The 21,441-nt window shown below is 33.2% G+C and overlaps 2 protein-coding genes across 2 annotated transcripts; both read right to left on the bottom strand.

Moving 5' to 3' along the window:
- Positions 1-5,480: 5,480 nt before the first annotated feature.
- On the bottom strand, positions 5,481-7,123 carry LOC149572341 (putative 12-oxophytodienoate reductase 11). Its single transcript, XM_089811078.1, has 5 exons — positions 7,026-7,123; positions 6,797-6,937; positions 6,570-6,700; positions 6,304-6,483; positions 5,481-6,219 (listed from the first exon to the last, which is right to left on the bottom strand). Exons 1-5 carry the CDS (start codon positions 7,085-7,087, stop codon positions 5,627-5,629), a joined length of 1,107 nt encoding a protein of 368 aa, XP_089667204.1. The 5' UTR covers positions 7,088-7,123; the 3' UTR covers positions 5,481-5,626.
- Positions 7,124-17,718: 10,595 nt separating this feature from the next.
- LOC149572342 (putative 12-oxophytodienoate reductase 11) lies at positions 17,719-19,358 on the bottom strand. Its single transcript, XM_089811085.1, has 5 exons — positions 19,264-19,358; positions 19,035-19,175; positions 18,808-18,938; positions 18,542-18,721; positions 17,719-18,457 (listed from the first exon to the last, which is right to left on the bottom strand). The coding sequence occupies exons 1-5, from the start codon at positions 19,323-19,325 to the stop codon at positions 17,865-17,867; spliced, it is 1,107 nt and encodes a 368-aa protein (XP_089667211.1). The 5' UTR covers positions 19,326-19,358; the 3' UTR covers positions 17,719-17,864.
- Positions 19,359-21,441: the final 2,083 nt, after the last annotated feature.

Genomic DNA, 21,441 nt, shown 5'->3' on the forward strand with positions numbered 1-21,441 from the left:
TTCTCACATTAAAGTAGCCTATGGGCTAATTACGATAGTTATATTAACAATCGATCTAAGAGTACAAGAGGTATAGTGAAGAATCTTTTATTGATTTGTAAAATTAGGGTTCATTTAGATTTTAATTCGTCAAAAGGGCTTCTTTTTTGTACATTGTTGACTTTCTTATGTTTAAAAACTAAAATTTAGAAATTTTGAGTGATGTTAATTATCTATATTTTAACTTAATATCTTAAAAAACGAAGACAAATTACATTATAAAATTGTGAAGTAACCTTAATATCAATAATTTATCTATCTTCCACCAACCTAAAAAGGCTATATTCTAAAAAGTCTAAAAAATTTAATTTATAAGAATAGATGAATGCATATGACTATTTTGTTCGATGTACAAATTTTTTGCCTAATTTAGGGAAAATTTGAGACTAGTGCTTCTATAATATAATACGATAGAAAATGTGTTCATTTTGTAGTTCCATAGAGAAAGTTAGTTGATCTTGTACTTTTATTAGAATAAGTGGTCCAATTCTCCCTAAATGTGCTCCGAACAAATTAAAAATATATATCATTGAATGTCATACACATCAATTGCTAATAAAAATAATATGAATGTAAAAGAAATCTGTTAGTGATGGAGTTCTATTGTACTTAGTAATAAAATTTAAAATTTATATATCCAAATTTTACCTGTTCACATTACCCAACTCCAATTACGGGCGGTTTCCTTTGTTTGAGAATATTTAACACTATACTCACTAGTAGCATAGCCTGGAGATCCTTTGGAATTTCCTATTTCATTTTCCATTTATAATGAAATAACATTATTGTAATATGAGATCTAATATGTAAAGTCTTAAAAGGGATATTGTATTGACATTTAAGTAGATGAATGCCTTTTATGTGTTATGTGGTCCTAATTTAGAGGTTAATTTTTTTTCTTAATTCATTTCGTGTGGTTCCCTCTAGATTTATTCATGAGGGTTTGAGGGGAAATTTTTTTTTGTATAAAATGGCCTAGGGTTAGAGATCTTATAATGTATGATGATCTAGTAGCTCCTCTAGCGGTATTGAGTAATTGTTGTTTTTGTTTTGTTAATCCTAACATTACAATAGTGCTAATTATTTCAAATAAATTATTCCATGAATTCTATTTAAGATAGAATGTAGCATATAAAAAATATCTAATAATGATCTGATGAAAAATTCAACATTAAATTTAAAATTATAGTTAATACTAATATTTTCATTAAAATAAAATAAAATAAATATTGAGCTAAGAACATCAAGAATCACATAGCCAAAAACCCATTCTTTTTTCCTTCTATTATTCATATTATCCATTGAAATGAAAACATCATATTATCTAAAAAATAATAAAATAGCCATCAAAATAATGGTATTAGATCATTTAAATAACCAATAATGACAATAAGGTTACCTCAAATTGTAAATGCATGCGAAGAGCACCAAGTTCTTGAATACGAGTTGTGTGAAGTGATTTTTTAGCTTGAAGTTTAAGGACCATAGTTAATGAATCTCCAACTACATAAAATTGAATAATTAGGATTAGCTATAATTAAATTATCTATCTAAAACTTTGAAAGGTACTACATTAAGCTCAAGAATCTTTGCAAATTTGTAATTATGGTAAGTGTATTCAACGAACAACCATTTCATAATATTTTAGAAATAATATAGCAACATGTTCCCAATTAGGAACATTTTCATTAGCCTCCAATGAAGATGTTCCTAATAGGGAACATGTTGCTCTATTATTTCTACAATATTAGAGTACATAATACAATAATAAAAGAACTTGAAAGGAAGAAATATTAGAGAGACGCCATTTTAAGAAAAAGAGATCTTGTACCAAAGAAAAAAACTCACATCGGGTTGAGCAAGTGCATCATCATTATCTATGTACAATGTGCTTGATCACAGAACCTTAAAAATATAAACAAGCAATTAAAATATGCATTAAAATGAATGGATACTTCATTTATGCATTGTTTATTATGACATTAGATTTATGGCCTTATTGTTTCCTTTAGAACCCCTATAAAAGCATCGTTTAAATTAATAAAGAACTTAATGCGCACTTCAACATAGGTTGAGACAATATCCTATCTAGTTTTAATTGGATTATAGAGTTCTAACTTATTTGTGTGAAAAGTTGGAAATTGTATTCACTTCACAAAAGTTCTCCTATTTCTATGTTGTATCTTGAATTCATGACCATTTTTCATACTTCCTTTAGTCAAATATAATAAATTTTTTTTTTTAAAAGTAAATGAAGGGACCTCAAAAACATTTAATTTTAAAATAAAATTTGATATTTTATTAGAAAATAGGTAATAGATAAAACCCATCTAAATTATCTCTATTTTATTTTAATTTCATTTGTTAAATAATGATATAGTTTCTTACATAATAATAAACTCATTTATATCAAAATTAAATGACAATTGTTTTAGTTCATATAAGATATTATGCATAATTAAATTGAGAAATGTTGAAATTTTAATTTTGTATTATTTCAATATAGAAAAACATTTTTTTTAGAAGATCTTTATGAAAAATAAAATAATAAGACAATTATTCTTTTCCTTTGTTTTATCCATTGATTAATTTTATAAATTGATCTTTAACTTTTTTAAATAAAGATTAGTTTTCAATGATTATTTTATTAAATTAAATCTACTAGTTCTTTTTTTTCATCTCTTAATGACACATTATCCACATGAATTCCAAAATATAAACAATTCAATAAAAAAAGTTCTCTTTTGACATAATGAAATTCATTTTTATAGAAGACGATTGCAAACGAAAAAATTTGAAGTAAATTTGATTCTATTCTTCCCTTGGAATATGTAATCCATTCAATCTTGTTCTTTAAATCTACTCATTTTACCCATTGAAAAATTATTGCATTATTTATTCCCAACACTATAATAATAATAACGATGAGTGGGAGAGCGGGTGACAAAGGGGCTGGGGTTTCTAGCTCATATGCTTGCAATGGTGAGGTGAGGAGTCTGAAGCGGACGAGGATGATGGATGGGGTGCCTTCTTTGTGTTGGTTCCGTGTAGCTTTGTTGGGTGTTGTCATATTTTGAGGGTGGATCTCACTGGTGCACGATGGAGTGGTTTTTCTACTATTCAGTAGGTGTTTGTTGTTGAAGGATGGTTTTCTTCCAATGGCTCTTCTCCACACTCTAGATGGGTTTGGCTCTTATGGGTGGTGTTTGGAGATGGAAGGTCCCATGTTGGTGCTTGGGGTATTGTTGGGTTGTGCACTGGTTGGACCTCTATAAGGGGTTGGGGTTTGTGGGTGGAGGCATTTTTTGCCGGAACCCTAGTTCCCCACTTTGGGTTTGTGATGTATGGGGTCTTTTGCCCCAGGTGCATTGCTTGTCTCTACCTCCGGTGGGCTCTCTTGTATTTGGAGTTTCTTGGAGATGAGGATACAGATGGGTTTGGTTCGAAGGGCATATGTGTGGTGGCTTCATCGACAGTTCTTTCCCTTGAGGCCTCCTGGTATGGCTCGTGGGGTGCATATGAACCTTAGGGTTTGGAAGGGCTTGGATGTTAATGGTCTGGTCTAAAGGGGAAATGTGGTCCATGTCCTTGGTGCTAGTTCTATTGACAAGGGTGTTTTCCCTAGATGGATTTTCATTTTTAGGGGTTTTACTGTTGATAGCCCCCCTTGGCTAGGCATTTTAGTTCATCATTTGGGGACTCTCTTGCCCCTTCGTGTTTTTTTCTTTGGGGATTCCTTTGGATGCTCACGCTCTGAGGCGAATGCTTCCTCTATTTGGGACTCAAATCTAGTTAAGACAATCATTTCATAGCCTTGGATGCATGTGTGGTGGAGGTTTCCTCTATCTTGTTCTTTCACTTTCCTACTTCCTATTGAGGTGGAGGACCCTATTGAGGAGGGGACAAAGCTTGTGGAGGTAGCTAGTTCCTGGAGGAAAAGTGGTTGTGAATGTGTTCAATGGGCACTGTCCCATTTTTTGTGAGTATCTCTTTCCAATTTTTAGAGATTTGGCTGGTGAGAGCATGTATGGACGATGTACTTGAAGTGGTGAATAAAGGATGACTCCGCAACTAAACAGTTTGGTGTGGAGATGTGTGTTACATCCTACGAAGATGACCTAGGTCTTACTCTTAGCTTCTAAGTTCGTTGCTCCTACGGAGGTGGAGCAATCTCCTATTGAGGTGGGGATCATATTTGGGCAGTGGGAAGAAGAGGAGACTCCTATTGAGATACTAAATACTTGTACTACTTTTAGTAGTGTTGTTAGTGGAGGAAGGAGGAGTTGCTCTTACCTCTGGGGCTTGGTCTTCCTCCTCTTTGCTCCTCTTAGTATGATGTTTTGGAAGTTTGTGGGGGGCTGGAAGACTTTTGACTACGTTTTCCAAGGTTGGAGCCTTGTCCGGACCTATGGTTGGATGATATGCATTTTTTTTTGCCAAGGCTAGAGGTATAGTCTTGTTTGGTTCTGTTTCTTTGCTTACTATTCTGATAGGGGTAAATGGCCTGAGTTTGTTCACTTGTTTCTTATGGTGATTTATTGTCTTAGTTTCTCTTGTGATCAAGTGATTGCTGGAAGTTTTAAAGGCCACACTTTGGTCTTTTGTTGTTGTTTTTGGTTTAAGTCTGCAACTATTATGGGGGCTTGTCCCAAGTCTTTCATTGTTAGCATTGACCATGGTTTGTAGATTAGTCACTTGTGGACCTTTGTCTTTGATAGAGTGAAATCTGGCTTGTCTAGATATTTCTAGTGTTTTGTTTGTACTTCAAGTCAACACCCATTAATTGTTGCTTTTCTTAATCAAAAACACTATAATAATAACCATCAATTTTGTCAAGGTGTGCCACATGGAACTATGCAATGGGAAAACCATTGGAGGTTTATCACGAGGCATTAAAATGATGATTTGTGTGGTTTTTTTCAACTTTTTATATAATGTAAATTCACATAAACTGTTCAATATATTTCAAACAAAGTTGTTTATCCAAATTGTGAATCAAGTACGCAAAGGACCTCTTTCACCATTATCTTTGATTCTTATTTTTTCTTGAATTGTACCAAATTAAGAGATTTATAGAATATGCCATCAACAATAATATATGTTGCATCATTTCTTATTTCTATCTCCTAACGCATCCGATCTCTTATAAATCCCATTCTATTATTATTTTTCTATCCTTACCCACCCTCTCTTATAAATATAAAAAGAGCATATTGAAAATGGAGTGTGATTATTTTTCTAATTTAGAAACATCATTTATTTCAAATTATCTTTTTGATTGAGAACTTTCTTGCTCAAATATCATTTGTTAAATATCTTTTTAATCATCACGTATGTTACCCAAATTAATGCAATAAATAAACCAAATTTTTCCTTAATTGACTTTCCATACTTTTTTAGTGTACCCATTGCATACCTAGATGCAATTGCTAGTTATACAATGACACAAAATAATAAATAATATATATTTTTAAAAAGTTTATAATATATAGTATGAAAAGTTACATTCTCCAACTAATCTCACTAAAAGTCCAAAACAGCTACCATAAAATCAACTACACATTTTAGTACCATCACCAAATCAATATCAGTGTGATGATTCGAGGAATGGATAATCTATGTATCCAACGACAGGATCAGAAGTATAAAATGTTTCTCTGTTGTATTTATTGAGGGGCGCATTCAACTCAAATCTTTTTGGCAGATCCGGATTGGCGAGAAACAATCGGCCGTAAACAATCAGATCGGCTTTGCCACCGGAAATAGCTTCGTTGCCGTCATCTCGATTATAACCCCCTGCAGCCAAAAATGTGCCCTTGAATGCTTTCCTCATTGGATTCAGGCTCTTTTCAGTCACTATCGTCTTCTCCGCATTAAAAATCCTGGGCTCAACAAAATGCGCATACAATATCTTATATTTATTCAGAGCCTCCGCCATGTAAACACCCAGTGCCTCCGGATTCGAGTCATAAGCATCAGAATAAGCTGAGAAGGGAGAAAGCCGAATTCCCACACGCTCTGCACCGATTTCATCAACAACTGCTTCCACAACTTCAAGAGCAAATCTGCAACGATTCTCCAATGTTCCGCCATAGCCATCTGTTCGATCATTCACGCTGTCCTTCATGAACTGGTCCATAAGGAACCCATGTGCTCCATGAATCTCAACACCATCGAACCCTATTATTCATAAAAGGACTCATTATACCAACAAAAATCGGCATTCTGTTCTTTAAATCAAGGTAGATGAGAATAAAAACATGCCTGCATCGATTGCATTTCTGGCAGCATTTCGAAAATGTGCAACTAAATTGGGGATTTCCTCTGCTTTTAAAGGCCGAGGAGGAGAGAAGTCTGCGACATCCTTTCGATTCGGAAGAGGGATCTTTCCAGATATTGGTTTGCTTGTGGAGGAAATTGGAGATTGGCCATCAGGCTGATAATCTGCACCCAAAACATACATTTTTCGTTTCGTAGCACAATCAACCAAATTTAAGAAAACAGTGGAAAGCCCCCCAAAAAATACTGACCAACATGAGAAAATCTTCCGCCATGCAGTATTTGGCAGAAGAAAATGCCCCCTTTGTCGTGTACAGCTTTCACGATGGGCTTCCAGGCTTCAACCTGCTCCTGTGTCCATATCCCAGGCGTATCTGGAAGCCTGCCATTTAAGGAAAACTATATTTTTCAATGAACATTCAAATGTTAATTGGAATAAAGAAAAAATGAAATGAAGGTAAGTGGATTGCTGACACACCCTTGAGCAGTATCAGAGACCCCAGTTGCCTCTGTAATCAACAAGCCCCCGCGTGTTGTTCTCTGAGAGTAGTACAGGATTGCATGCGGCTGAGGAATGGTGTTGTAGGATCTTTGCCTGGCAAGAGGAGCCAAAACAACTCTGAAAAACAGAAAGAAAAGTGTTTTATTAGGGGGGAAAATTCAATCTTGATTGTGCATCCTCAGTAAAAGCTTGTTGTGAGAGAAACCTGTGAGCCAAATTGAAAGGACCCATTTTGTAGGGCGTTAAAAGAGGCAATGATTCAGACATGGTGCCTAAAATAAATGTTTCGGAATGAAGATGATCTGGAATTGAGTGAGGAGGCAACGAAATTATGAAATTTATATAAGGCACGGGCGTGATGGCGAATTTCAATTCAAAGCATGTAAACGTCAGTCCATACGATTGCAGAAAACTTCAAATTCAAAATTATGAATGGAAACTATGAGCAAATATACGGCATACCCACATATAGTTTCCAGTCAATGGATGCTGACGTGACGTCTGTGAATACGTTCGTACACAAGACAATTGTAAAGCGTATTCAATTTTAGTTCACGTTCTTTTTAGTTCCTGGAATACTAACGCAATCGTTCAGTCCATTAAAACACTAATAAACGATTGCCAAACCAATAAGATTTAAGTATTTTTGAAGACTTCAATTTATGATAAAGTTTGAAATTTTACACATATTTTTTAAAAATAAAAAATATCATCTATTGATATCTTATTAGCTCTATTGAAAAAGAGCAAAAGGGAGAAAATCATTTTTTCAAAACTAAAAATTACTGAAAAAAAATTGTCCACACTTCTGCGATAATACAATTAATGTTGATTTGATCAATATGGAAAACTCCAAAAGTTTCCAAGTTTTCACCATGGAAAATTCATTTTTCTTCAGTGTACCGCTGGAAAAAATTGGAAAACATTGGGGCAGTAGCATTTTTCATTTTTCACCCTGGCGGCTTCATTTTTCACCAGTCAATGCCAACGTCTGCAAGGTAATCTTTTAAGGAACATGCTCGAGGATTTTAGGTCCAAAACCTTCTACAACACTATAGTATGCTCTCTTCAGCCATCTTATTTTTTAATTTATGGTTTTGTTTGTTGGCATATTCATGCGGGGATCGAAGAGATTATGGCAAATCACGTTCACCAGGGAATGACTCGGAATTGGATTTCCATCCTTCTATTTTTGTTCTTTTCCGTTGTTATCAAAGATATTTTCTCGTTTCCATCCTGCTCTGTTGATGACAAGGGGGCTCCGCAGCCTTTTGATCCGAAGCATCAGCCTGCTCCGTTGATGACAAGGGGGCTCCGAAGCCTTTTGATCCGAAGCATCAGCCTTCTTCAGAACCCTAACCTTCTTCTTCGAAGCCATTGCCATTAAACTTTGGTTATGGACATTGGTAATGGTAGCCCAACATTGGTGGGTCTGGTAATTACTTAAGAGCGGCTCAAAGCATTTTGTCTTTAACTATTTCTTTTTACATTCTATGCGTAAAACAGATTGAGATCTTTTTAAACATGCTACGTTTGTTGGTAGTTTTCTTTTTCCCTGGGTTATAATTTCCTCACGTATTTGGCTTGGACACAAAGCTTTAAATATATTTCTTGGTTTTTCAAATTAACTAATTATTACTTAATGCCAACCCTTCCCTTCCCTCCTCCACAACAATACTACCACCACACATATGGTAGGAACTACGACGCTTCGCGTCTCTTGTTACAATCGAAAAATTTGATTTGGATTATAATCCCCTCTCGAAGTATCAAAGTTGTGAATTGTCAACAAAATTTGAAAAAATACAATATTTATTAATTCCTTACACGATATCTTATCAACCTATAAAATTATCTATGTAATTTTTGATACAATAGGGGAAGAGGAGATCTAGTAACTAAATAGGAGTTCAATAATCGTAATAGTTTTGTCATAGATGCTTTCAATTATCACTCTTAAAAGAGTCCTAAAAACTAAAAACACATGTACTAATAACCAATCACTAATAGCCAATCATTTTTTAGCTTTTTTAGTTGGTGATTGAACAATTTGTGTACTATTGACACTATTTGACTACTTCGCGCTCCATGATCCCAACAGAGAGATCCACGAATACCCAAAAGTTGAAACCTTAGCTTTAAGCTCTTTGATCACCTACAAAGGTACCCCAAAAAAATCGACAAAATCGAACTTACAGTTTAGGAGTTCTTGGTGTGCGAAGTTAGCCTAGGTGGCTACTAGGTCTTTACCCCTAATCATCTAAAAACTTCTTTTGAGGGCACTTCTCTAAATTCATACAAGCAAAGAAAATAGTAGTTTCATAGAGCTGAGACTTCTCTAATGTTATTTCCTTCAACATGGAATCATTCAGAGAAATGAAAAATTCATTTAAGGAAAAGGAAGAACCCTTACCTTCTTTGCTTGATCTCTTCCCTCTAACCATCTAAAGAAACTGTGCATCAGAGGAGACTCCATTGTTAGCCGGAGCCACCTTTTTTGCAAATGATTTCCTAAGTGGTTGGGAGGCAGATGCAGGGAGAGGGTCAATAACTTTAGGGGTTGGGGTAACAACTGGAGATGCAATTGACGAATACTTAGAGCAGGAGATGGAATATCCATTATCGTAGGGTTAGAAGGAGAAATAGAAAAACTATCAGAAATTGTCTCCATAGGACAAGAAAAGTGCAAAAATAAATGCTCAAAAGGAAACAGGAATTAAAAGAGAAAGAAATGCAAACCGCGTGGAGGAGTGGATCTCCTCCACAACGCAGCTGCACTAAATTGCCACGTTGCAACAATCACATCCAATGGCAAGTTCAACTTTGCTCCAAAAAACTTATCCTAAACAATGTAATAAATAATTTGAATACATATTATTAAAATATAGATATTACAGATTAAATTGTATTATATCGAAATACAGTAAAACTAATGTAAGTTAGTTTAAAAAAAAATTCAGTGGTATTTTAAATAGAAAACAAAATTTGACATTTGATACTTTCAAAAAATTAAAATAATTTTTATCATAAATTACAAACTGAAAAAATCAATGTACATATAATTAACTATAATAATATTTCAAAAGTTTAAAAAATTATGGCAAAAAAAATAAAACTAACATGTTTAATCAGATTACAACACTTGTGAACAAATTAAATAATTATGATAAAAATATAGATAGTGATGAAATAAATATATTGATATTTAAATATTTTTATTAAAAAAAGTAAAATTAAAAAAATTAAAATATAAGTACATTGCCATAAACAAATATTATTTATTATTAGTATTGATATTACATTTAAATTACTATTGAAAACTTTACAGTGCCTCAAATAAAAATAAATAGAAGAAAACACTAAAAATAAAACATAACGATTCTTAATTAATTCATAAATAAAATATAACAATGATTAAATTAATATAATTTAAAAATATTCTAAATTAATACAAGATATTTTTCAAAATCAAGTAATGTAGTGCTGATTTTATTTGTTATATTTTCTTATAATTCTATGTTTGACAAGCTGAAATAATTAATTTAAACTTTCACATTTTCAAATTTAATATTTTTACAAAACTCATTTTTGAATGATATTTTTTTCTCCTTATCCGAGGTAATTCAAATAAATAGCTGGATGTAATACTTTTGATTTTAGACATAAAAAGGAAAACACATTTCTCTAACTATCCATTGTTGTAGGGTTGTAGTATGATCTCATTGTGCATATGAAATTGTAGGTTGGACTACACATTGTATTGCTCAACATGAACAAACATAGTTGGAAATTTTTTATATGTATTTTCACAAATTTGAAAAAAACACCACAAAAAATGAGCATTCTTAACTTTATATTGTTCTAGGGTTGTAATTATATTTCATTCACGGGATTATAATTTGAACTTCTACATTATATTTTTCAACTTGCACAAGTTTAGATAATATATCAAATGAGTGATTTAAGTTCACAAACTTTCTCTTCAAGTATTAAAGACATGTGCACCCCAACTAAAATGCTTTTGTCATTTTTTTACTATAGGATTATGATAGGATTTTAATTTAAATAATTCTTTTCTAGAAAAATTAAACATTGCGTTTTGAAAATTGTAAAAGATAGCTCATAGTTTCTAATTAAATTGTTTTTAATGCTCATTTGGTTTTCAAATGCATGGTTGAAGTTGTGTAGAATTAATGAATGACAATGGAAAAGATTGACCTACAATCACTACTTCTAGCTGAAACCTCAAGTAACAATGCAAAACTATTTATAAACTGGTAAGTCCACAAAGAATATGACTACATCTGTAGTATGACTCCATCGTTACTAGAACGTAAAATTTATTTATTTATTTCTACTAATATGGTATTGACAATTTTATTAAAAAATATTTTGTATTGCTTTCAACTTTAAGAATTCAACAAACAATGATAACTAGAACACATAATGTGCAGTTGGTGGTTTATTTTGAGGAGAAGAGAAGTTGTTCGCAAGCCATTCATAGTGCACAATAGGAGCCTGTTAAAGAACGCCATTAAGCCCAACACAAGGGCCATCTAGTTAACCATAAATGAAATTAAGTTAAAAAAAATTAAGTTCACCATAGAGAATTTCAATTAGAGAGCCATCAGAGATTCAATTTGTTTCTATTTCCCACCTAAATCGAACAGCATAGAAGAATAAGTTCCACCTAGTGGCATGTACTTGCCTTGCAGTAAATTGGAATAGGAATAGAAAGTAATTATTATTTTTTGATTTTGTAAACAATAAATAAAATATAGGATAGAAAACAAATAATATTAAGAAGAAAATCAAAATAATTAATGAAAGTAATATAGTATTTTGAAATGTACACATTATCAATATCGTTAAATTTTAATAATATAGACACAACAAAAAACTTCGCATAATAATTGTTTATTTTAATATTAAAATCTAAACATTATTTGAAGTATGACTTTTGTCAAATTGTAATAGTTAAGTTATGACAAATAATGCTTCAAAAGTTAGATTTTCTTTAAAAAATTTACCAAGAGTACAATGAGCAATATTTCCAATCATGAATATACAAATTGTCATAAATTCTCAATTTTCTTTTAATAACTTCAATCAAATTATTATATAATTTTTTTTTAAAAACCTACAAAATACTAATAATTTATCAGTATAAGCATAGAGAAAATTGATTACAAAAGAAGGTTCAATTTAGAAATTAAATTAGTTGTTTAATACCATTCAAGACTTAAAAATCATGAAAACACTCCTAGTTCTAATTGAAGGTTAAATTGTAGAGTGCAATATTTTAGAGATTTTTAAGGAGAAATAAAATTTAACCGAATCCTCAAACCTTGCCGAAAATTATGAATATGGAACACTGTTCCCAAAATTTTAAAATTTAATAATTATGTTGTGTGATTCTCACATTAAAGTAGCCTATGGGCTAATTACGATAGTTATATTAACAATCGATCTAAGAGTACAAGAGGTATAGTGAAGAATCTTTTATTGATTTGTAAAATTAGGGTTCATTTAGATTTTAATTCGTCAAAAGGGCTTCTTTTTTGTACATTGTTGACTTTCTTATGTTTAAAAACTAAAATTTAGAAATTTTGAGTGATGTTAATTATCTATATTTTAACTTAATATCTTAAAAAACGAAGACAAATTACATTATAAAATTGTGAAGTAACCTTAATATCAATAATTTATCTATCTTCCACCAACCTAAAAAGGCTATATTCTAAAAAGTCTAAAAAATTTAATTTATAAGAATAGATGAATGCATATGACTATTTTGTTCGATGTACAAATTTTTTGCCTAATTTAGAGAAAATTTGAGACTAGTGCTTCTATAATATAATACGATAGAAAATGTGTTCATTTTGTAGTTCCATAGAGAAAGTTAGTTGATCTTGTACTTTTATTAGAATAAGTGGTCCAATTCTCCCTAAATGTGCTCCGAACAAATTAAAAATATATATCATTGAATGTCATACACATCAATTGCTGATAAAAATAATATGAATGTAAAAGAAATCTGTTAGTGATGGAGTTCTATTGTACTTAGTAATAAAATTTAAAATTTATATATCCAAATTTTACCTGTTCACATTACCCAACTCCAATTACGGGCGGTTTCCTTTGTTTGAGAATATTTAACACTATACTCACTAGTAGCATAGCCTGGAGATCCTTTGGAATTTCCTATTTCATTTTCCATTTATAATGAAATAACATTATTGTAATATGAGATCTAATATGTAAAGTCTTAAAAGGGATATTGTATTGACATTTAAGTAGATGAATGCCTTTTATGTGTTATGTGGTCCTAATTTAGAGGTTAATTTTTTTTCTTAATTCATTTCGTGTGGTTCCCTCTAGATTTATTCATGAGGGTTTGAGGGGAAATTTTTTTTTGTATAAAATGGCCTAGGGTTAGAGATCTTATAATGTATGATGATCTAGTAGCTCCTCTAGCGGTATTGAGTAATTGTTGTTTTTGTTTTGTTAATCCTAACATTACAATAGTGCTAATTATTTCAAATAAATTATTCCATGAATTCTATTTAAGATAGAATGTAGCACATAAAAAATATCTAATAATGATCTGATAAAAAATTCAACATTAAATTTAAAATTATAGTTAATACTACTTATATTTTCATTAAAATAAAATAAAATAAATATTGAGCTAAGAACATCAAGAATCACATAGCCAAAAACCCATTCTTTTTTCCTTCTATTATTCATATTATCCATTGAAATGAAAACATCATATTATCTAAAAAATAATAAAATAGCCATCAAAATAATGGTATTAGATCATTTAAATAACCAATAATGACAATAAGGTTACCTCAAATTGTAAATGCATGCGAAGAGCACCAAGTTCTTGAATATGAGTTGTGTGAAGTGATTTTTTAGCTTGAAGTTTAAGGACCATAGTTAATGAATCTCCAACTACATAAAATTGAATAATTAGGATTAGCTATAATTAAATTATCTATCTAAAACTTTGAAAGGTACTACATTAAGCTCAAGAATCTTTGCAAATTTGTAATTATGGTAAGTGTATTCAACGAACAACCATTTCATAATATTTTAGAAATAATATAGCAACATGTTCCCAATTAGGAACATTTTCATTAGCCTCCAATGAAGATGTTCCTAATAGGGAACATGTTGCTCTATTATTTCTACAATATTAGAGTACATAATACAATAATAAAAGAACTTGAAAGGAAGAAATATTAGAGAGACGCCATTTTAAGAAAAAGAGATCTTGTACCAAAGAAAAAAACTCACATCGGGTTGAGCAAGTGCATCATCATTATCTATGTACAATGTGCTTGATCACAGAACCTTAAAAATATAAACAAGCAATTAAAATATGCATTAAAATGAATGGATACTTCATTTATGCATTGTTTATTATGACATTAGATTTATGGCCTTATTGTTTCCTTTAGAACCCCTATAAAAGCATCGTTTAAATTAATAAAGAACTTAATGCGCACTTCAACATAGGTTGAGACAATATCCTATCTAGTTTTAATTGGATTATAGAGTTCTAACTTATTTGTGTGAAAAGTTGGAAATTGTATTCACTTCACAAAAGTTCTCCTATTTCTATGTTGTATCTTGAATTCATGACCATTTTTCATACTTCCTTTAGTCAAATATAATAATTTTTTTTTTAAAAAAGTAAATGAAGGGACCTCAAAAACATTTAATTTTAAAATAAAATTTGATATTTTATTAGAAAATAGGTAATAGATAAAACCCATCTAAATAATCTCTATTTTATTTTAATTTCATTTGTTAAATAATGATATAGTTTCTTACATAATAATAAACTCATTTATATCAAAATTAAATGACAATTGTTTTAGTTCATATAAGATATTATGCATAATTAAATTGAGAAATGTTGAAATTTTAATTTTGTATTATTTCAATATAGAAAAACATTTTTTTTAGAAGATCTTTATGAAAAATAAAATAATAAGACAATTATTCTTTTCCTTTGTTTTATCCATTGATTAATTTTATAAATTGATCTTTAATTTTTTAAAATAAAGATTAGTTTTCAATGATTATTTTATTAAATTAAATCTACTAGTTCTTTTTTTTCATCTCTTAATGACACATTATCCACATGAATTCCAAAATATAAACAATTCAATAAAAAAAGTTCTCTTTTGACATAATGAAATTCATTTTTATAGAAGACGATTGCAAACGAAAAAATTTGAAGTAAATTTGATTCTATTCTTCCCTTGGAATATGTAATCCATTCAATCTTGTTCTTTAAATCTACTCATTTTACCCATTGAAAAATTATTGCATTATTTATTCCCAACACTATAATAATAATAACGATGAGTGGGAGAGCGGGTGACAAAGGGGCTGGGGTTTCTAGCTCATATGCTTGCAATGGTGAGGCGAGGAGTCTGAAGCGGACGAGGATGATGGATGGGGTGCCTTCTTTGTGTTGGTTCCGTGTAGCTTTGTTGGGTGTTGTCATATTTTGAGAGTGGATCTCACTGGTGCACGATGGAGTGGTTTTTCTACTATTCAGTAGGTGTTTGTTGTTGAAGGATGGTTTTCTTCCAATGGCTCTTCTCCACACTCTAGATGGGTTTGGCTCTTATGGGTGGTGTTTGGAGATGGAAGGTCCCATGTTGGTGCTTGGGGTATTGTTGGGTTGTGCACTGGTTGGACCTCTATAAGGGGTTGGGGTTTGTGGGTGGAGGCATTTTTTGCCGGAACCCTAGTTCCCCACTTTGGGTTTTGGATGTATGGGGTCTTTTGCCCCAGGTGCGTTGCTTGTCTCTACCTCCGGTGGGCTCTCTTGTATTTGGAGTTTCTTGGAGATGAGGATACAGATGGGTTTGGTTCGAAGGGCATATGTGTGGTGGCTTCATCGACAGTTCTTTCCCTTGAGGCCTCCTGGTATGGCTCGTGGGGTGCATATGAACCTTAGGGTTTGGAAGGGCTTGGATGTTAATGGTCTGGTCTAAAGGGGAAATGTGGTCCATGTCCTTGGTGCTAGTTCTATTGACAAGGGTGTTTTCCCTAGATGGATTTTCATTTTTAGGGGTTTTACTGTTGATAGCCCCCCTTGGCTAGGCATTTTAGTTCATCATTTGGGGACTCTCTTGCCCCTTCGTGTTTTTTTCTTTTGGGATTCCTTTGGATGCTCACGCTCTGAGGCGAATGCTTCCTCTATTTGGGACTCAAATCTAGTTAAGACAATCATTTCATAGCCTTGGATGCATGTGTGGTGGAGGTTTCCTCTATCTTGTTCTTTCACTTTCCTACTTCCTATTGAGGTGGAGGACCCTATTGAGGAGGGGACAAAGCTTGTGGAGGTAGCTAGTTCCTGGAGGAAAAGTGGTTGTGAATGTGTTCAATGGGCACTGTCCCATTTTTTGTGAGTATCTCTTTCCAATTTTTAGAGATTTGGCTGGTGAGAGCATGTATGGACGATGTACTTGAAGTGGTGAATAAAGGATGACTCCGCAACTAAACAGTTTGGTGTGGAGATGTGTGTTACATCCTACGAAGATGACCTAGGTCTTACTCTTAGCTTCTAAGTTCGTTGCTCCTACGGAGGTGGAGCAATCTCCTATTGAGGTGGGGATCATATTTGGGCAGTGGGAAGAAGAGGAGACTCTTATTGAGATACTAAATACTTGTACTACTTTTAGTAGTGTTGTTAGTGGAGGAAGGAGGAGTTGCTCTTACCTCTGGGGCTTGGTCTTCCTCCTCTTTGCTCCTCTTAGTATGATGTTTTGGAAGTTTGTGGGGGGCTGGAAGACTTTTGACTACGTTTTCCAAGGTTGGAGCCTTGTCCGGACCTATGGTTGGATGATATGCATTTTTTTTTGCCAAGGCTAGAGGTATAGTCTTGTTTGGTTCTGTTTCTTTGCTTACTATTCTGATAGGGGTAAATGGCCTGAGTTTGTTCACTTGTTTCTTATGGTGATCTATTGTCTTAGTTTCTCTTGTGATCAAGTGATTGCTGGAAGTTTTAAAGGCCACACTTTGGTCTTTTGTTGTTGTTTTTGGTTTAAGTCTGCAACTATTATGGGGGCTTGTCCCAAGTCTTTCATTGTTAGCATTGACCATGGTTTGTAGATTAGTCACTTGTGGACCTTTGTCTTTGATAGAGTGAAATCTGGCTTGTCTAGATATTTCTAGTGTTTTGTTTGTACTTCAAGTCAACACCCATTAATTGTTGCTTTTCTTAATCAAAAACACTATAATAATAACCATCAATTTTGTCAAGGTGTGCCACATGGAACTATGCAATGGGAAAACCATTGGAGGTTTATCACGAGGCATTAAAATGATGATTTGTGTGGTTTTTTTCAACTTTTTATATAATGTAAATTCACATAAACTGTTCAATATATTTCAAACAAAGTTGTTTATCCAAATTGTGAATCAAGTACGCAAAGGACCTCTTTCACCATTATCTTTGATTCTTATTTTTTCTTGAATTGTACCAAATTAAGAGATTTATAGAATATGCCATCAACAATAATATATGTTGCATCATTTCTTATTTCTATCTCCTAACGCATCCGATCTCTTATAAATCCCATTCTATTATTATTTTTCTATCCTTACCCACCCTCTCTTATAAATATAAAAAGAGCATATTGAAAATGGAGTGTGATTATTTTTCTAATTTAGAAACATCATTTATTTCAAATTATCTTTTTGATTGAGAACTTTCTTGCTCAAATATCATTTGTTAAATATCTTTTTAATCATCACGTATGTTGCCCAAATTAATGCAATAAATAAACCAAATTTTTCCTTAATTGACTTTCCATACTTTTTTAGTGTACCCATTGCATACCTAGATGCAATTGCTAGTTATACAATGACACAAAATAATAAATAATATATATTTTTAAAAAGTTTATAATATATAGTATGAAAAGTTACATTCTCCAACTAATCTCACTAAAAGTCCAAAACAGCTACCATAAAATCAACTACACATTTTAGTACCATCACCAAATCAATATCAGTGTGATGATTCGAGGAATGGATAATCTATGTATCCAACGACAGGATCAGAAGTATAAAATGTTTCTCTGTTGTATTTATTGAGGGGCGCATTCAACTCAAATCTTTTTGGCAGATCCGGATTGGCGAGAAACAATCGGCCGTAAACAATCAGATCGGCTTTGCCACCGGAAATAGCTTCGTTGCCGTCATCTCGATTATAACCCCCTGCAGCCAAAAATGTGCCCTTGAATGCTTTCCTCATTGGATTCAGGCTCTTTTCAGTCACTATCGTCTTCTCCGCATTAAAAATCCTGGGCTCAACAAAATGCGCATACAATATCTTATATTTATTCAGAGCCTCCGCCATGTAAACACCCAGTGCCTCCGGATTCGAGTCATAAGCATCAGAATAAGCTGAGAAGGGAGAAAGCCGAATTCCCACACGCTCTGCACCGATTTCATCAACAACTGCTTCCACAACTTCAAGAGCAAATCTGCAACGATTCTCCAATGTTCCGCCATAGCCATCTGTTCGATCATTCACGCTGTCCTTCATGAACTGGTCCATAAGGAACCCATGTGCTCCATGAATCTCAACACCATCGAACCCTATTATTCATAAAAGGACTCATTATACCAACAAAAATCGGCATTCTGTTCTTTAAATCAAGGTAGATGAGAATAAAAACATGCCTGCATCGATTGCATTTCTGGCAGCATTTCGAAAATGTGCAACTAAATTGGGGATTTCCTCTGCTTTTAAAGGCCGAGGAGGAGAGAAGTCTGCGACATCCTTTCGATTCGGAAGAGGGATCTTTCCAGATATTGGTTTGCTTGTGGAGGAAATTGGAGATTGGCCATCAGGCTGATAATCTGCACCCAAAACATACATTTTTCGTTTCGTAGCACAATCAACCAAATTTAAGAAAACAGTGGAAAGCCCCCCAAAAAATACTGACCAACATGAGAAAATCTTCCGCCATGCAGTATTTGGCAGAAGAAAATGCCCCCTTTGTCGTGTACAGCTTTCACGATGGGCTTCCAGGCTTCAACCTGCTCCTGTGTCCATATCCCAGGCGTATCTGGAAGCCTGCCATTTAAGGAAAACTATATTTTTCAATGAACATTCAAATGTTAATTGGAATAAAGAAAAAATGAAATGAAGGTAAGTGGATTGCTGACACACCCTTGAGCAGTATCAGAGACCCCAGTTGCCTCTGTAATCAACAAGCCCCCGCGTGTTGTTCTCTGAGAGTAGTACAGGATTGCATGCGGTTGAGGAATGGTGTTGTAGGATCTTTGCCTGGCAAGAGGAGCCAAAACAACTCTGAAAAACAGAAAGAAAAGTGTTTTATTAGGGGGGAAAATTCAATCTTGATTGTGCATCCTCAGTAAAAGCTTGTTGTGAGAGAAACCTGTGAGCCAAATTGAAAGGACCCATTTTGTAGGGCGTTAAAAGAGGCAATGATTCAGACATGGTGCCTAAAATAAATGTTTCGGAATGAAGATGATCTGGAATTGAGTGAGGAGGCAACGAAATTATGAAATTTATATAAGGCACGGGCGTGATGGCGAATTTCAATTCAAAGCATGTAAACGTCAGTCCATACGATTGCAGAAAACTTCAAATTCAAAATTATGAATGGAAACTATGAGCAAATATACGGCATACCCACATATAGTTTCCAGTCAATGGATGCTGACGTGACGTCTGTGAATACGTTCGTACACAAGACAATTGTAAAGCGTATTCAATTTTAGTTCACGTTCTTTTTAGTTCCTGGAATACTAACGCAATCGTTCAGTCCATTAAAACACTAATAAACGATTGCCAAACCAATAAGATTTAAGTATTTTTGAAGACTTCAATTTATGATAAAGTTTGAAATTTTACACATATTTTTTAAAAATAAAAAATATCATCTATTGATATCTTATTAGCTCTATTGAAAAAGAGCAAAAGGGAGAAAATCATTTTTTCAAAACAAAAAATTACTGAAAAAAAATTGTCCACACTTCTGCGATAATACAATTAATGTTGATTTGATCAATATGGAAAACTCCAAAAGTTTCCAAGTTTTCACCATGGAAAATTCATTTTTCTTCAGTGTACCGCTGGAAAAAATTGGAAAACATTGGGGCAGTAGCATTTTTCATTTTTCACCCTGGCGGCTTCATTTTTCACCAGTCAATGCCAACGTCTGCAAGGTAATCTTTTAAGGAACATGCTCGAGGATTTTAGGTCCAAAACCTTCTACAACACTACAGTATGCTCTCTTCAGCCATCTTATTTTTTAATTTTTGGTTTTGTTTGTTGGCATATTCATGCGGGGATCGAAGAGATTATGGCAAATCACGTTCACCAGGGAATGACCCGGAATTGGATTTCCATCCTTCTATTTTTGTTCTTTTCCGTTGTTATGAAAGATATTTTCTCGTTTCCATCCTGCTCTGTTGATGACAAGGGGGCTCCGCAGCCTTTTGATCCGAAGCATCAGCCTACTCCGTTGATGACAAGGGGGCTCCGAAGCCTTTTGATCCGAAGCATCAGCCTTCTTCAGAACCCTAACCTTCTTCTTCGAAGCCATTGCCATTAAACTTTGGTTATGGACATTGGTAATGGTAGCCCAACATTGGTGGGTCTGGTAATTACTTAAGAGCGGCTCAAAGCATTTTGTCTTTAACTATTTCTTTTTACATTCTATGCGTAAAACAGATTGAGATCTTTTTAAACATGCTACGTTTGTTGGTAGTTTTCTTTTTCCCTGGGTTATAATTTCCTCACGTATTTGGCTTGAACACAAAGCTTTAAATATATTTCTTGGTTTTTCAAATTAACTAATTATTACTTAATGCCAACCCTTCCCTTCCCTCCTCCACAACAATACTACCACCACACATATGGTAGGAACTACGACGCTTCGCGTCTCTTGTTACAATCGAAAAATTTGATTTGGATTATAATCCCCTCTCGAAGTATCAAAGTTGTGAATTGTCAACAAACTTTGAAAAAATACAATATTTATTAATTCCTTACACGATATCTTATCAACCTATAAAATTATCTATGTAATTTTTGATACAATAGGGGAAGAGGAGATCTAGTAACTAAATAGGAGTTCAATAATCGTAATAGTTTTGTCATAGATGTTTTCAATTATCACTCTTAAAAGAGTCCTAAAAACTAAAAACACATGTACTAATAACCAATCACTAATAGCCAATCATTTTTTAGCTTTTTTAGTTGGTGATTGAACAATTTGTGTACTATTGACACTATTTGACTACTTCGCGCTCCATGATCCCAACAGAGAGATCCACGAATACCCAAAAGTTGAAACCTTAGCTTTAAGCTCTTTGATCACCTACAAAGGTACCCCAAAAAAATCGACAAAATCGAACTTACAGTTTAGGAGTTCTTGGTGTGCGAAGTTAGCCTAGGTGGCTACTAGGTCTTTACCCCTAATCATCTAAAAACTTCTTTGGAGGGCACTTCTCTAAATTCATACAAGCAAAGAAAATAGTAGTTTCATAGAGCTGAGACTTCTCTAATGTTATTTCCTTAAACATGGAATCATTCAGAGAAATGAAAA

This window comes from Cupressus sempervirens, chromosome 2 (assembly GCF_028749045.1).
Source record: "Cupressus sempervirens isolate cs-2001-9-10 chromosome 2, ASM2874904v1, whole genome shotgun sequence".
In the NCBI taxonomy this organism is placed as follows: domain Eukaryota; kingdom Viridiplantae; phylum Streptophyta; class Pinopsida; order Cupressales; family Cupressaceae; genus Cupressus; species Cupressus sempervirens.